The following is a 17,053-nucleotide window of genomic DNA, read 5'->3' on the forward strand; positions in this document are numbered from 1 at the left end:
AAAAATCGAAGAAAATAGTTTTAATACTTAATTAACGTTTTTAAGTTTTTCTTCAAAAAGTTTAGATAAGATGCCTTTAAAAGTCGTCTATGATTTTGTCAGGGATAAAAATGTAACTTTAAAATAAGAATTACAACATATTTTTTCAATTAGTACAAAGTAAAATTTTGAACATTTTATTGATCAGTATATTTTTTAAAATGTGAAGTAGAAACCTGAATATTTTATCATGAAAATTGTGTTATGATTTGATTGTCTGCTAGATTACAAGAAAAAAGATACTGACAGTACTTGTTGGTTCTTTAAAAATAATTAGGTAGATTACTTTCAGAACCCCTCTTTTTGCAACGTTATTTCAATAGAACAGAGCCGTAGTCTTAGTGTACTCAATATCTAGACAGCCAACCATTGTTTTAGAATTGTTCAATTTTTTTAACTTCTGATAAAAACAGAATTAATGGTATTTTTGTAAATATTATACCTCCAAGAAATGGCTATACTTCCCAATCATATGTTGTGTGATATTTAAGAGGAATTATTTTGATATAATGTCATTAAAATATTCGTTAAAAAAAGTGCTATTCTAGCTTATACTTTACATTTTAATGTGTATGATAATTCAAATAAAAGATAATGAAGATTTATATTATATTTAATTGTTATAATTATAAAGAAAAACCTGGAAACAGTAAAAAACTGACTTTATTTTATTGACGTAGGGAAAATTTTGTCAAATATTTGAATAAAAAAACAATATAAGACAAAATAAATTATTTTTAATATAGTCACAAAAAGGCTTAATGAGTTTAGGAAATATTTCATTCACTAATCATGTCATTTAAACTCTATTAGACAGAATACAGTGTAAAAAGATGTTCTCGTTTTAATTTTAAGTAATTTGAAATGCATTTTAATACCTTTTAATGATTTATTTTTTGAAACATCTTTTTATAAAATGTTATTGATTTTTGAAGTTATATGTTAAAATGTTTTTAAATTTTGTTAACATTTTGTTTTAAATGTAGAAAATTGGTAATTCTAAACATTCAAAAAATGATTTTATTAAATTTTCATCACTTAAATTGCATGTTTGATGAAATTTTCAACTGATAATTCAAGAAAAATCGTTTAAGTTTTATTATATTTTACTTTGAAATGTTAAAAAAATATAATTATTGTCAAAAATGTGGAAGTTATACTTTCCTCAAAAAAAGACCTAAAACATGCAAATTAACACGTGTAATGAGATTTTTTTTCTTTCAGGTTTAATTTTAAGTAATTATTGATATTTTTTGTAAAAAGGATTTTATATAAAAAGTTTTAAAACTCAAGTTATGTAGTGGTTCTAAAAAAGGTTGCGAATTTATGCAATTTTCTTGCAAAAAAAATTTTCTAGGATTTTAAAAATAGCAAAGGGTGTTATTAGACGTACTTACAGATACAATTGCAAAGTCATTTTGGCCAAACACTTAAATAAAGTTTTGACATCTGAGGGTCCAACCGTGGTATATTTACAATAGCTTTTGGCTTTTTAGGTTAGGTTATGTTAAGTTAAGTTAGATGATTGTCTTTCAGAGTTAGGCAGTTGGCCACGCAGGGTTATAGCCCCCCGCAGGGGCTAGGAATAGGAGAAAAGCTACTGTGAAAATATGATAAAACGCTCCTTAAGAGGCGTTGTCACGAAAGGGACCAATAATATTTTTCTTAAACCTGAGAATACGACAATGGACATACAATTTTAATTTAAACAAGAATTTTTATATGCACCCAAAGTAAAAACGAATATATGAAAGTATCCATATAATTTACTACTCAATGTTCCTTCCTTCCTCACCTGGGTCCACTAACACTTGCTGGCAATATTTTCAGTTGGGTATGAGCACTATAAAACATATTTTGTCCCAGCATGGTAGATAGAGCAAACAATCAACATTTCACATGTGGCGTTCAATCAAAATAACATAAGTTTTTATTTGAATATTATGGAAAAAAGGCTGTTAGATATTAGTTATTTATCGCCTCGTATTATAGACATCTTTCCGCGAAAATGAAAAATTTTAAGATTAAAACAAACTAGCATTAATTTTCTATTTTATTTTAATATTCGTGGAAAATTGTCTGTAATACGATGCTGTACATGACTTTTCAGTATGGCTGATAATTGGTTTTAATTCAGCGGATATTAATCGGTTTCGAAGCCTTAATGGAAAAATTATACTTGCAACTTTATGAATCTGAAAAAATCTAATTGATCCCATAATTTTTTAATTGATTTGATTGCTTGTTGTAAACCTAAAGATGTAATAAAAATAAAAAAATCCAGTTTTCATGTGTTTCTGATTTAGAATCACAAAACATTCTAAGTTTAAGTCATTTCTTATTTCCGTTTTTGTGAAAACACCCAGCGACAGCAATCAACATTTAAGATGACACAATTGGGTCGTTGGATGAGTTATATTCTTACTATAGATGTTTAAAACACTGGATGCAACATTTTTTTTTATTATAAAAACATTTTAACAAGGATAATTCTTTAGCAAGGGTGTATAATTTCACAAGTGCACGATGGTTTTCGAGAAGATGAAAAATACATAAAAAAAAAATATTTTCCTGTATGGCTTTGTAACCGACTTATATCTGCTGGATTAGAACCGGTTCTCAGCCATTCTGTAAAATAATATACAACATCGTATTACAGACAAATTTACACGAATATTAAAATAAATAAAAAATTCGGCCTCGGGTCTAACAAAACTGGTTTTAGTCATCAAATTTTTCATTTAATATCCGCGAAAAGCTGTCTATAATATAAATTATTAATATCACGTAGATTATCCCAAACAGCCCGTTGGACCGATTGGGTTTTAAATTAAATCTTAAATTGATACCAGCTGAGAAAAAAAGTTTCTCCATTAAAATTTGACGTTTACTAGAGCATTTCTGACAGACCGACGGTACGGACATTTGAGTTATAGATTAGCTATCCGGGGAAATTCCGTATTTAGCCGCAGTTTATGCCCTTGTTACTCGACTTTTCATATTAAATAAAGAAAAAGTTTGGTTGAATGTTTTTAATTTTGTAACTCATCCATTAGCAACTATCCAATATGTTTGTTCTCAAGTTTTGATCATAAGTTTACATACGTATATTTGTGTCATTTTTATATAAAAACTTTATTCTTAGTTCAAATATATTAGTCAGCATATTTTTACAGTACAACTTCTGAGGTTAGTGGGGCAAAATTGTTTTCGTGAAAATCTACCAAAATCACATTAAAAATCTACAAAAATTAAACAAAATCATAGAAGGGTTATTAACATAGGATTTTGTTCAATTTTTGTAGATTTTTAATGTGGTTTTGGCAGATTTTTCACGATAACAATTTTGCCCCACTAAGCGATTATTGGGGCAAATTTTTGTTAAGAATCCACCTCTGTTGTGGTTTAGCCTTGTTTTGGGGAGGGGTGACGATTGTAAATGATGATAAACAAAATGTCCCTTCCGTAAATTAAAATTGTTGGTTGAAGAGTTTTGACAATCAAGATAATATAAAGGGGCGTTATCCTCTTAGAAAATTTTTTTCTCAATTTTTTTCAATTTTCAATATTTATTATTTAAACATTAAATTAAGTGCTTTCTATCTTCTTAATTTTTATACTATGTATTTTTATGTATCAGCTTACAGTAAACGTTAGTCTGTCAAACAATTCATAAACTGCTTTTTAGCTGATTTTGTGTCTTTAATGTGTTTATATTTAATGTATGTTGCGCAGGGAACTAAAGTGATAAGACAAAGGCCGACATATTGATGTTCATCCTCATGAATTTTTAAAAGTTACCCCTTCTGTAAAATACAATTAGTGGTTGAAACGTTAGGACACTCAACTTAATTAACAACCGATCAAAATTCAAATAAAAGTCCCCATAGTTGAATAAGAAAACTGTATGATAAAACTTTGGGGACTAGTGTAATAAACAGCCAAATACCCCCTCCCTTCCTGATGTTGCGTTAATTTTGGAAATTATTGTGCTTGTTTTATTATAAACTTTAAGATTGTTTATTGTATTATAAACTGGCAAATTCTCTCTTTATGATGCAAGGATATGAACGTTGTAAATTTTCATAATTCTTCTTTATTGCACAATGCGCTGCGCAAATTTATGGGAAGGTTTGCCAGCCGTTGCAGTTATAATTTCAAAAAGTTTTAACGATGTTGCATATAATTTCAGTTATTGAATTTTACCTTTATTGAATCTAAAAATACTTATGTATTTTTTCTTACTTTTTAATAAATAAATGATAATGTATTTTGAAAATGAGTAATATTGGTCTTAATACCTACCGATAAATGTAGTTTTTGTTATGTTTTTAATTTTCGCAATTTTCATTCATAATGCCTTTCAATTGGGTGTAATATATTTAAAGTTGGATCAACTTGATAATTTACATTTAAATAGATTGCTTTAATATCAAATGTTTTTCTAAAATCTAAAAGACATCAATTGAACATTTTCATTTTAACAGATTTTGTGATTCTTTTCTGTATAATAAATTTAGATAAACAAGGACGACATCATCCATAAAAGCGAAGCACTGAAACGGTAGTACAAACGGACATTAACACTTGTATTGTGTCAGAACTGAATGGCCAGAAAATAAATGTATAAGATTTGAAACAAAATTGTAAGTAAATTTGTTGAAAAACTGCTTTATACAGGATAATGTTTATGGACAATGACATACTTGAATTTTTAGGATTATAGAGTTGCTTCGCTTAAAACATTATACTTTGTTGTATCAGGAATCAATATGCAAAAATCAGATCAATCGGATAATTATATCACAAAAAAATTGTTGTTAAAACTAAATTAACGAAAAAAGCTATCCGTTCCGGACGTAGGGACGGACGGACCGAGCCTAATTATAGAACAGCTTCGCTTTTGAAAACTATCAAATGCCTATCTATTATTTTTCAAATGCGTAAATTGTTGATTTTTTTAATCCACGAAACTTTCGATCCCTCGCTTTTTTATTAAGATATATTAGATACTTGAATGCTAGTAAGTAATAGTATAACACGTAGTTAATTGCTAGATCACACAGATTTACTATATTAATATTGAATGACTTTTTAGATTCAGAAAGACATTTATTATATGTGTTGTTAATTACAAAACATAATTGCTTTGTTTTTGAACAAAAAATATTTTTTTAAAGGGGGATGTTTTTTTAAGGGTTGATTTTTCTTGGGAAGGTTGAGGTACTCTCCCCCAAAATAGACAAAAACCTCCCCTGGACCTAAGTAGCTTCACTGTTTTGAGGAACCATTTCAGTTCTGTGGTTTGCGAGATCCTAAGTTACATACAGACAACCGGATATACATCCTATTACTTTATTCTATTAATGCGATTATTACTAGATTTGTAAGGTTTATAAAGTTATTTATACAAAGATGTTACTCTTTTCATCTATAATACAAAGTACAACGATGTCTGTCTGTCTGTTTGTTTGTTTGTACCAAAGGATCCCGCTAACCGCTGAACCGATCGGGTTATCCTTAACAGGGTAGCTTCTCATAGGTCCCGGGAAGGTTTTTAACTATTTTTTTTTGGGGGGGGGGATGGTTACCACCACCCTCCCATTTTCTCATCTTTATTGATGCATCTTCACTCGTCCAATGCAAAGATTTTAATAGGTTTTAAAACTTACCATAGACAAATGTTTCAAACTGAACATGTATTGTTAATTGATGTATTATATAGGGAAAATGCCCTGCCACAAATACAGGCGCAGGACTTCAAGACAAAGGCGGTTTTATCAAAGAGTTATCAATAGTTGTCTAACTATTATTATTATTTTCAGGCGAAGTTGTTTGACCATCAACGAAAAGATCATTTAGCCATGCTAAGAGGTAATCATATTAAACGTGCTTTTTTCCAATAGATTTTTTTATTTTACTTCAAACATTTAAAAATATTTACGTACAAATGAAAGAATCAATTAACTATAATTCAAAAGATAAGATAACGTTAAGTAGCGGGTTTCGTCGTATTTTTACAGTAGCTTTTGATAGGATAATTTAGGCTAGGTAATGGTTAATGATTGCCCCGCAGGATTAGAGCCCCCACCAGGGGCTAGAAATAGGAGAAAAGCTACTGTGAAAATACGACGAAACCCGCTAATTCGTTTTCTTTTCACGAACCGTTACTTACAATAATGACATATTATGTTTAGAACCTGAGTTACCAGTAGACAATGATAGCGCCAGTACCAGTAAAGTTTATATTATGTTTAGAACCTGAGTTACCAGTGGATAATGATAGTGCCAGTACCAGTAAAGTTTATATTATGTCTAGAACCTGAGTTACCAGTGGACAATGATAGTGCCAGTACCAGTAAAGTTTATACGCCACCAGTTTCTCAACAGGTAATTCAATTCAGGCTTATATCACTTTTACGGTTGTGCATTTTCTAAATTAATTAATCTTTACATAAATTATACTTTCATAAAACTCAAAATATCATAATTACGTAACACAGTTCACTCGAAGCGACAGTAAGAGAAAAAAAATTCCCAGACATAAGGCCAACTGTTTCTATAATGTCCCAATGAACATATAAATTTAGTGGAGAAAACGAAAATCTTAAAATGAGGCCTTTTTGAGAAAATTAGATTTTAAAATTTCAAGTTTAATTTTCATCCCTTAGGAGTAACCGCATAATCATGACAAAAAAAGCAAAGATTATTTATTTAAAGTTTTGAACAACTTTGCTTTTATGAAGTCTTTTATAAAACCTCTCTATATATGATTTATTTAAGGCTGCATTTCCGTGACATTAGCAAAGCAACTGATAAAATGGCCATTAATTAACTCCCTTCAGGAGTGGTTTTATGAAGAACTTTTTAAAAGCAAACTTGTTCAAAATCTTGAATAAATAATATTTGCTCAACCAATGATAATTCAAGAAGGTCCCCAAAGTTGTTAACGAATAAGAAAAAGTTATTATAAAACTTTGAGGACTAGTGTAATAAACAGCCCATAATATTTCCTCCCTCCCTGCGTTTAAATACTAATATGGCCCATCAAAACAAATAGATATAAAATTTTTAGTCTTATGAAGATGCGGCATCCGTCAGTGGACTCAGCTATAGACAAGATGAAGGAGAATTATTAACAATCAATACAGGTAATATTCCTTTCGCATTACAGACCATTTAAAGAAGAACAAAACAGAAATCATAAAATTAACCTATTTTTTACCAAAGGCCTTCGGCCCTGTGACGAATTTTTATAGCCAGGATTTATATCTGTATGTTTCTTATATAAACCAATCTTGAAAAACAATATGATTTGTATAATCCAACGTCGGTGGGGATTTAATTTTACTGCTGCTATGTCAGAGTCACAACATAATGCCTTGGTCCAAAAAAATGCGCAACTCATTACCATGCAGAGTTAGGACTTCCAGTAAAAGTCGTGCATCAAAAGGTAACACGTCATTAGTAAGATTAGGATCAACTATAAATCATAATTTGTTTAAAGTTTCAGTTTTTTCTATGAACAGACAGACTTTGCTTGTACTATAAGTTTTACTAGCTGCTTCGCCCCTAGTATGTAGTGGCTCTGTATTTAAATGGGACAGAGAGGAACTAGATAAATGTCTTAAAACCATCCCATGACTTAAATAAATAAATAGCTTAAACCCATCACAAGACCTATGTAAAGCTTGCCCTAAATAGAGAACTCAATTGTTTTAATGTTCATTTATTTTAGGCTTCAGACAAAAGAATCTTTACCTTATATAATAAGATGTATTTATTTTAGCTGAGTTAAGAAATGAAGTACCAGAACAACAGTTATCAGATAAGAGTGCAACTTTTTCCCTCAGACATTTATCTCTTCAATAATGATGTACAATTAATTATTATTATCCATATCAGGGCTCGGCAGTCTTGTGTCAGCTGCATGTAAGCCTCAGTTGCAGTGAAATTGTCCTATTATAACTTTAAAATTCTGCTGGATGTCTAAATCTATTCATAACCAGAAATTGATCTTTTCGGTGTCTTTTTGCACAAAATCGGGATTAGATTCATGACTTATGCGTGGCTGAGACACTAGCCTTGGTCTATATTCACTAAAGAACACAATAGTACATGAATAATGATTCAATGAAACATTAGAGTGATAAAGTGATAAAGAGAGGGGTAGATTTCTGGTAGAATCCGTAAAGGTGTGTGTTTTAAGGCTTAAAAATAGTAGTAGAACGATAATATTCACTAAATATGTGTATTTCTTATTGAAAAGAACTATAGACAAAAAAAAATTTTTTTTTTAAAGTTAACATAAATTTTTATCGTTCTACTGTTTTTTACTTATAACACATAACCTTTACGGATTTTACCAGAAACCTACCCCTCTCTAATTAATGTCTAGTAAATTATTACTTATTCATATTTTGATTTTTCCCTCATAATGCCTATCGAGCAATATATTCCCTCCCCCCTCTCCATGTTTTTGGTGAATTGTAACAAGGTAGTTGGGGGAGCTTGCGGTGTCCTAACCCCGCGGGGCTACCCCAAGTACTTAATTTAATCTAACCTAACTTGACTTTAAGTAATAAATTCCCTTACCCCCCTCGTAATTGTTTGTTAATTTTAAATAAAGTGGATGGATATTTGCTCGACTAGATATTGTGCGGGGAAATCGCCTATATTCTGTTATGTTTAATGTTTATGGAAAAAAAAGGAATTGAAGAGTTTAATCTAAATATAAATTGTTTCCAAAAACCTTAAATCTAATATAAATTGACCGAAAACTTTCATAAACTATTTTCTTTTATAAAATCTCTAAAAAGTAAACGGTATAGTACAGAAAGAAAAAAACACTTCTCCACGTTTAAACAATTAATGCATGGATAAAGGGATAAGTAAATGGATTGTACATTAAATCATTTCAAACTAATATTTTGGCACTGAACTAACCATCTCACTTGGTTAATTTTTTTGGAGTGGTTTCTATGACCGCTTGGTACTTGATCGCTTGAGGAAAAGCACCAAACATTGAATTTGAGGGGGCCGATCCCTTTACCCCTGGCAGGTGGAAATTAGCAGACGATTCTTGTTTTTAATTCGACATTGACAAGAAACCAATTATTCTCAGAGGTGTCCATTCATTTCCGAACATGTATCACATCAGCTAGCAAATCAAACTTTTTTTAAAATATTATATTAGTGACTACGCCAAAAGTCTCTATAATGAAGGAAGAGTCGACTCCCTCATGTCAATTTTAGTTATAAAAGAAAATGTTAAATATTTTACGGATTGTGTCTTTTTTTGGTTTGAAAATTAACGCTATGTTGATCTGATATACGACTCTCAATGAACCTTTGCAAATGTACTTTTCTTCAGAGAATTGGGATAGGATAATGTATGATAAAAAGATTTACACCCCTTTTTATTAATTATTTTAAAACAAAGGAGGAAATCTAACATATAATTGTGATGTGTAAAACTGTTCTCTATAATATTATATGTACGTTTAATATTTTAATTATTGAATTCAATAATAAATGATTCCTTTTAAATTATTGTAATAACGTACAAAAAAATTTTGCACTAAAGGAGAAATAAAAATTTAATATTTTTGAAAGCATAAATGTTTATTTACCATTGCATGTTATATTTTTAATGTTTTAAGTATTTTATGTTTTTCTTATGTAAATAGATATTAATGTTATATATTTAATATAATTATAATATAGATAAATATAATATATTATTTTAATTAAAATAAAGGTTATGTCGTTACCCTATTTTTTAAAAGCAAAGCTTTTCTATAATTAGGGTCGGTCCGTCCGTACGTCCGTTCGTCACAGATAGATAGCCTTTTTCGTTAATTTAGGCATGTTAGAATTGTCCTATCGATTTCAATCTTTACATAGTGAATCCTTTAGTAGTTAGGTACGATTTAATAAGCGTAGCAACTCTATAATCATTACAAGAATGTTCGTACGTCTATTTTAAACATGTTGATTTTTTTACTTTTTTAATAACAAATTTCTATGGGATCTAATCATCCGATTAATCGGATTTTTGGTATGTTGATTCCTGGGACAACAAAGTATAATGTTATAAGCAAAGCAACTCTATAATCAAGTCCAAAAAATGTAAGTATGTCCATAACATTATCCTATAGCAGTTTTTCAACAAATTTACTTCCAATTTTACTCTTATACATTTATATTCTGATTATTAAGTTTTGACACTAAAAGTGTTATTGTCCTTTTGTCCTACCGTTTCAGTGCTTCGCTTTTATGGATGTTGTCATCCTTGTTTTGTGTGTATTCGTAGCGATCTTTAAAATTTTTTTTGTCAGTCTTTCAGAAAAACCTAGACACTACCAGTTAATACCAACCAATCAAAATTTAATAGAAGGACCAAAGTTTTTGGGGCAATAAATAAGAGAGCATGAGGATAAATCTTAAGGTACCAGTATAATTTACAGTCAATTCTCAAGCTGTCTAATGAAAATATAAAATTTAGTTTGGGTTCTAAACCCCTTGTGGGAGAATATTTTCCTTGCTTATTGGTATCTTTTGAATTAAGTTTCTCGTATTCATTCGAATCCGGTGGATAGGAACCGGTTCTCATCCATACGAAAAAACTATGTCTAGCATCATTATATTTAGCTATCTACGAATATAAAAAGCTGGTTTTAATCTTATAATTGTACATTCTATATCCGCGGAAAGCTGTTTTTAATACGATGCGTGAAATAACTATTATCTGTCAGTAATCCAACTTGGAAAATGGGCTACTGTTAAAGTATTAGGATGAATGCATGTCCCATTAAATGCAATTTTGTGTTTTTTACCCGTTTTACAATGGATTTTTAATTGTTAATTAAAAAAATAGGAGCCATCTTTGATACCTGCCGAGAAATTTACATTTCAGATAATCATTTGATATTGTAGCAATTAAATAGATCCCATTTCTCCTTTTTGTTTAAGACAGACATTGTTAGTTATGAAATACAGTTAGTGGTTGAAATGTTTGGACACTAAGCTAAGTACCAAAAAGTGTTAGGATAACGCTATAATAAAACTTTGGGAACTAGTTTACAAAACAGATCAATGTCCCCTCCCTCACTGTATAAAAAAGGCCTGAAGCTGAAAAATTTTATTGTATTGGAATTATTGTTGGAATATTTATAGTTTAAGACTTTAAATGAAGTGTATTCATATTTTGGAGGGTGGAAGGGGACATTGGGTTGTTTATTACATTAGTCCCTAAAGTCTTCCAATAACGTTTCTTATTCGTTGGCTTAACAACCTTGGGGACATTTATTGAATTTTGATTGTTTGATTCATTAAGTTGAGTGTCCAAACGTTTCAACTACTTATTGTAATTTACAGAAGGTTTAATTTTGTGTATCATCATTGGGGATGTACAATAATTTATCGGTGAATGTCTTATCCCTTTAGATCCCTGCATATTTTGAGATGTCAAAAGCAAACAGGCAGTATGATATACAATACAATATACGCAAGGACGTAACAAGAAATTTTATTTTATTGGGTTGGCTAAAATAAGTCCCTTTCGTGGCAACGCCTCTTGAGGGGCGTTTCGTCGTATGTTCACAATGGCCTTCTATAGGGTATTTTATGTTAGGTTACGTGATTGCCCCGCAGGGGCTAGGCAATTGATCCCGCAGGGTCTAGAAATAGGAGAAAAGCTACTGTGAAAATACGAAGAAACGCCTCTTAAGAGGCGTTGCCACGAAAGGGACTATACCCCAAGTTGTAAGTTGTATACTAGGTGCTACTGGTAGGGTAAACAATGTTAGACATTTCTAATGGGTTTAAGGTGTTTCTTTCCCAAAAATAGATATAAACGACCCCAAGACCCATGAGAAACTACCCTGTAAAGGAGAACCATTTCGGTTCAGTGGTTAGCAATATCCTTTGGTACATACACACTGATCATTTTACTTTATCATAGGGCTGCAGCCGAGAAAATCACATTTCCCCCCATTGCGTTATGGACAGTCAAAGGGAATTAGAAAGATTCATTGTCACTTAAAATATTATAGGGGGGGATTCCCCATTACCACAACACTTTAAATAAAAGATAAACACAAGAATATTTATGTCTAATTTATACAATATGCTTCAAAAGATAAACAAACATACAGACAATAGGGGCTCGGCAGCGGTGTATTAGCCGTCAGTTTTCCTCCGTTTTGGTTTAACCAAATAGACAGACTGCCATATTTGAAACATTTATATAAATTAGCCTGGTAAATTTATGTACATCTTTTACATGATTAACAAAATTACCATCCAATCAAGATTATGTAAAAGGTACCCAAAGTTTTAAGAAAATGGATGACATTAGGTTCTAGAATAGTTTTATGTCCAATGTTTTCTCCTTCCGTGGATTCTTGCAGCTTGTTGATTGCTTTTGTGCAGCTGTTGAGCCCTGTGACAATTCCTGTAGACAATGTATTTCATAGTTAAGTTATGAAAACCTCAAATTATATTTACCAATCTAACCTGTAACCCTTCCTGTGTGCTTCCTCTCTATTTTTAAAAGCGAGACTTTTCTATAATTAGGGTAGGTCCGTCCGTACAGGGGCGTCCAAGCTTTTTTATTTGAGGGGGGGGGGGGGAGGTAAAATTTGCTTGTGTCTGTATGTACGTCTGTAACGGTTAGCTCTTTTCGTTAGTCTCCATAATAAAGTTCTAAAAATGTAAACATGTCCCTAAAAATAGTTTGTATTTTAGCTATTTTGCAACAAATTACATTTTGATCTACGACTGTTAATGCTTTATGGAGATTTTCTGGATGTTATCATCGTTGTTTTTATTCTGGTTTCGAAATTATGAAAATACTGTAGGTACGGGCTATCAGGCTCCTTATATAAAGCTTTAAGATATAGAGGCACAGGAAAAATAGAAGTTGCTCCATAAGTATTCCTGTCTATCTGTCAGTAACGTTAGAGTTGTCTGATTATAGAGGGGGGGGGGGGGGGGGGTTAATGCAACCATCTCGTAATCAATGATTAAATGGCACTTAGAATTCGAATTTCTATATGAAATTTTTCATGAGTAATCCTTGGTAGGTCTATTTTCCCTAAATCGAACAAAAAGTCGGAGAAATAACGGCTGGCTGCTCAGCCGTTTAGCCGTTTTTTGCCTATTTTCAGGGCAATTTTTTTGAAACATATTTTTGGTTTAATTCATGTTAAATGATAACAATAACCATTTTTTAAATATGCTAATATGCTCTTAAGATTGACAAAAATTGGCAAACGGCTGAGCCGCCAGCCGTTAACCATTACTTTTCCAACTTTTTGTTCGAATAGACCTACCAAGGATTATTATGCAAAATTTCAGATCGAAATTCGAATTCTAAGTGCCATTTAATCATTGATTACGAGATGGTTGCATTAACCCCCCCCCCCTTATCTGTAACTTGGCGGTAGATTGTTTTCTCATTTTTTAACTTCAGGCTACTTCGTTTTCGTTCTCTAGTACTCTCAATGGATATCCGAATACTATGCTATTTATTTCAAACAGGTTTTCTACTATGACACATAATCGTTCTTGTTTCATGATATTCAATTTTATATTATTTATTTATGGTACATCCCCCATATGGTGCACATGTTTTAATAATATCACCAGGAAAAGTTGGTACTTCACATTAAATCCTAAGTTTTATAAATATTGTTTCTTATTCGTTGGATCAAAATTTTTGGGTGTAGTCCCTTTCGTGGCAACCTTAAGGGGCGATTCTTCGTATTTTTCTCCTATTTCTAGCCCCTGCAGGGGGCTCTTATCCTGCGGGGCCAATTGTCTAACCCTGTGGGGCAATCACCTAACCTATAAAAAGCCATTTTAAAAAATACGACGAATCGCGTTGCCACGAAATCTTGATTTGTTGGAATTTACTGTGTTGAAACTTTTCAATAAAAAAATTTTCAGGGGTAATTTTGTTTGTCATCATTAAATATTTAGTACATCAATACATCATCCATTGTCTTGTCCCTTAAGATCCCCTAATATTACCCAGTATATTAATTCTCATTCAATCTCATCGGTTAATTTTTTGACGTCATAAACTCAGTCAGCCACTTTTACTAGATTCATGAATCAATTTTAAAGAAATAAGTCTATAGATTCCCAATACTATAATTGAACCAAATGAAACAGAGCGTAAGAACAATTCGATTCTGAAGACACTATTAGAAAGTGTATTTTCTTTTTTTATAGTAGGTTCCAAGGAAAGGACGTCCAAGGGGGGGGGGGTAAAAGTGTTAATTACCCCCCCCCCTCCCAAACGAAATTGTGGTTGGCACCCCCAAACAATTTTACATAATTAAATAAACCACCCCCCCAAAAAAAAATTTTTACCCATGGGGTAAAAATTTGGGGGAAGGAGAGGTAAAAAAGTTTGCCCCCCACAAAAACAAATTACCCCTCTCTTAAAAAAATTTTACCCACCCCCCCTAAAACAAAAAAGATTGGACGCCCCTGTTCCAAGGCACTAATATACGAACTATAGCATAATTTATTGCACTGTACATAGAAATTGTCTAGGCATTCCCCTTATATACTCTTACTATAAACTTTAAACGTCTTTAGTTATGACGATTTTTTACCTTACTTAGGACTAAACATATAAAAGTTTTAGAAACAAAACAAACTTTTTACATGACAATAATTTATTAACCAACTGAGCAATAGCAATCTTAGATTTATTCATTTTTTACAATATTATTATAATAACATGTATTAGTAATTATATTTTAAATTTACTGTTTAATACTTTTATTTACAATTTTTCTCACCTGTTATTAATATTTTATAAATAAATTTAATAGAAATTAATATGTATACAAAATAAACTTTCTTTTTACAATACAATAAAAAAATTTAATTTTATAATTTTCAGAGTTTTAAATAATTGATTTAAAAAGATGTGAGGGTTCCTTTTCTTGACTTCTCGTAATTAAAGAAATAACAGACACTTGAAACAGGGAGGGAAGGGACATTGGACTGTAAATTATATTAGTTCCCAATGTTTTATAACCATATTATTATATTCAAAGCCTTTTTTAAAGTTTTGATGGGTTGGTTCCAAACTAGAAGTGTCCAAACTTTTCAAAAAATAATTTCGATTCATAAAAGGGGTAGAATTGGTAATCATCATTGGGAATGTATATCAATTTATCGTCCATTGTCTAATCCCTCAAGATCCCTTTGCTTGAAATTATCAAAGAAAGCTAAAAAGTCAACTTGTATACATGCTTGTGGCAAAAAATTAAAATAAATCGTTTGGTTTGAATTTGTATAAATTTTTTAGCTTAAGTGTTTTTAATGATACAGAAAAAAAAGATTTTTTAAATAGAAGCTTATCTCTAATATATATTTTTGTAAGTTAATCAAAGTTTGGAACCTCTGACTAATAGAATAATGTAGGTATGAGGGGAAGTCGGCAAAATGGTTCTGTAACTTTGGGAGAAAGAATGGCTTTGAAGCAGCGTTGCGGAGCCGTTTGATTTTGGTGCTGCTCCGGCTCCAGCTCCGGCTCCGACCTAAAATCAAGAAAAAACTCGAAATATATATTTTTCCCACGTCTATTTTTGACTTTTGAAGGTTTTAAAAGTTCAGTTTTTAATAAAAATAGACTTGAAAAACTTAATAGGGGCATTTGCACATGACAAAACAGAGTTACCAAATCATAATTTATAAAAAATCTCTTTATTTATCTAGTCCGGAGCAGGAGCCGCTTTTTAACGAAAATTACAGCTCCGGCTCCAGCAAAATATGACGGCTCCGCAACACTGCTTTGAAGGCTAAGGTTGACGGGTCTAGCTTGGAAGTGCCTTTGGATTGGAAGGACTGCTCGAGAGAGAATTATTCTCCCCAAATACTTAATGTAGGTTCACCGACAAACGTCCTACTACGACAAACGTCCTAATGCGACAAACCTCCTAATGCGACAAAACTCCTAAACGACAAACGTCCTAAAGGACAAACCTCCTAATGCGACATCTCTTAAGTAAAACCTCCTAAATTTTTTTTTAGAAATTAAAGGTCAAATTTTTTTTTTTATTTTATAATTTTTGAAAAGTTTTAGGACGTTTTACTTAATAGATGTCGCATCAAGACGTTTGTCCCTTTTTGAGGTTTGTCGCATTAGGAGGTTTGTCATTTAGGAGGTTTGTCGCATTAGGACGTTTGTCCCTTTAAGAGGTTTGTCGGTGTATCTACTAATCACTTATGGACGTAATTGTCCTGGTTTTAAAATAATTAATTCATGTATAGTATTACAGACAATTTTCAATGAATAAAATTAATACCAGTTTTGTAAGACTGGGACTTCGGCCCCTCGGGTCAAACAAAATTGGTTTTAAACTTTTTCATTTTATCATCCGCGGAAAGCTGTCTATAAGACAATGCGATAAATAACTAATCTTCTTTGTTTCTTTACGTATTTTTAGAATGTTTAGAATTAAAGTTAAATAAATGTATTTGTAAAGTACAGAAATAAAAATAATATTTTATAATACTATTACACAAAAAATATGCTTTATGCTATTGTTACGCTCCTTATGGATAAAAGTGTTCTTTTTATGAGGCTATAAAGAAGATTTTAATTTATTATTCATTAAATGAATGCTCTCTAAATAAGTTTTAAAAGTATTTAAATAGCAAGCACCGTTGTAGTTAAAACTTTAAATCATTAATTAATTGATTCGTATTCAGTTCAATATTCATGTATACCCCCACCCAAAAAAAAATTTAAAAGTTAAAATCATTGGTTCAAGAGTGTGTACACAGCTGGTTTGAACCAACCAATCAAGGTTTGATAAAAGTACCCAAAGTTAAAGTTTAAAAAATACTCAATAAAAACTTTTTTTCGAATTTTCTTCTTAATTTTGTGATTCTATTTGGCAATTTTGGGAAAGGATAAGACAATGGACGATAAATGTATGAACCGCCACATTAATGATAAACAAATTAGCCCTTTTAAAATAAA

At 31.2% G+C, this 17,053-nt stretch overlaps 1 protein-coding gene and 1 long non-coding RNA gene across 4 annotated transcripts in view; both read left to right on the forward strand.

Moving 5' to 3' along the window:
* The window catches only part of LOC145328801 (uncharacterized), a 119,812-nt gene extending 111,766 nt beyond the window's left edge, over nt 1-8,046 (forward strand). For 2 of the 3 annotated variants that reach the window (XM_080172671.1, XM_080172672.1), the window contains exons 56-59: nt 5,865-5,913; nt 6,359-6,429; nt 7,115-7,190; nt 7,829-8,046. In XM_080172671.1, coding sequence (XP_080028797.1) covers nt 5,865-5,913; nt 6,359-6,429; nt 7,115-7,190; nt 7,829-7,911 — 279 coding nt within the window. In that variant the 3' untranslated portion in view covers nt 7,912-8,046. Of the gene's footprint in view, nt 1-5,864; nt 5,914-6,297; nt 6,430-7,114; nt 7,191-7,828 lie in introns of those variants that run through there. The other variant, XM_080172673.1, reaches the window with a different exon arrangement.
* A 72-nt stretch (nt 8,047-8,118) lies between these two features.
* Nucleotides 8,119-8,591, forward strand: LOC145328803 (uncharacterized). The gene is made up of 2 exons (XR_013882644.1): nt 8,119-8,208; nt 8,438-8,591. It is a non-coding gene; the product is annotated as an uncharacterized LOC145328803 (long non-coding RNA).
* Nucleotides 8,592-17,053: the final 8,462 nt, after the last annotated feature.

This window comes from Acartia tonsa, chromosome 9 (genome assembly GCF_053477335.1).
Source record: "Acartia tonsa isolate MP-2025a chromosome 9, ASM5347733v1, whole genome shotgun sequence".
Classification (NCBI taxonomy): domain Eukaryota; kingdom Metazoa; phylum Arthropoda; class Copepoda; order Calanoida; family Acartiidae; genus Acartia; species Acartia tonsa.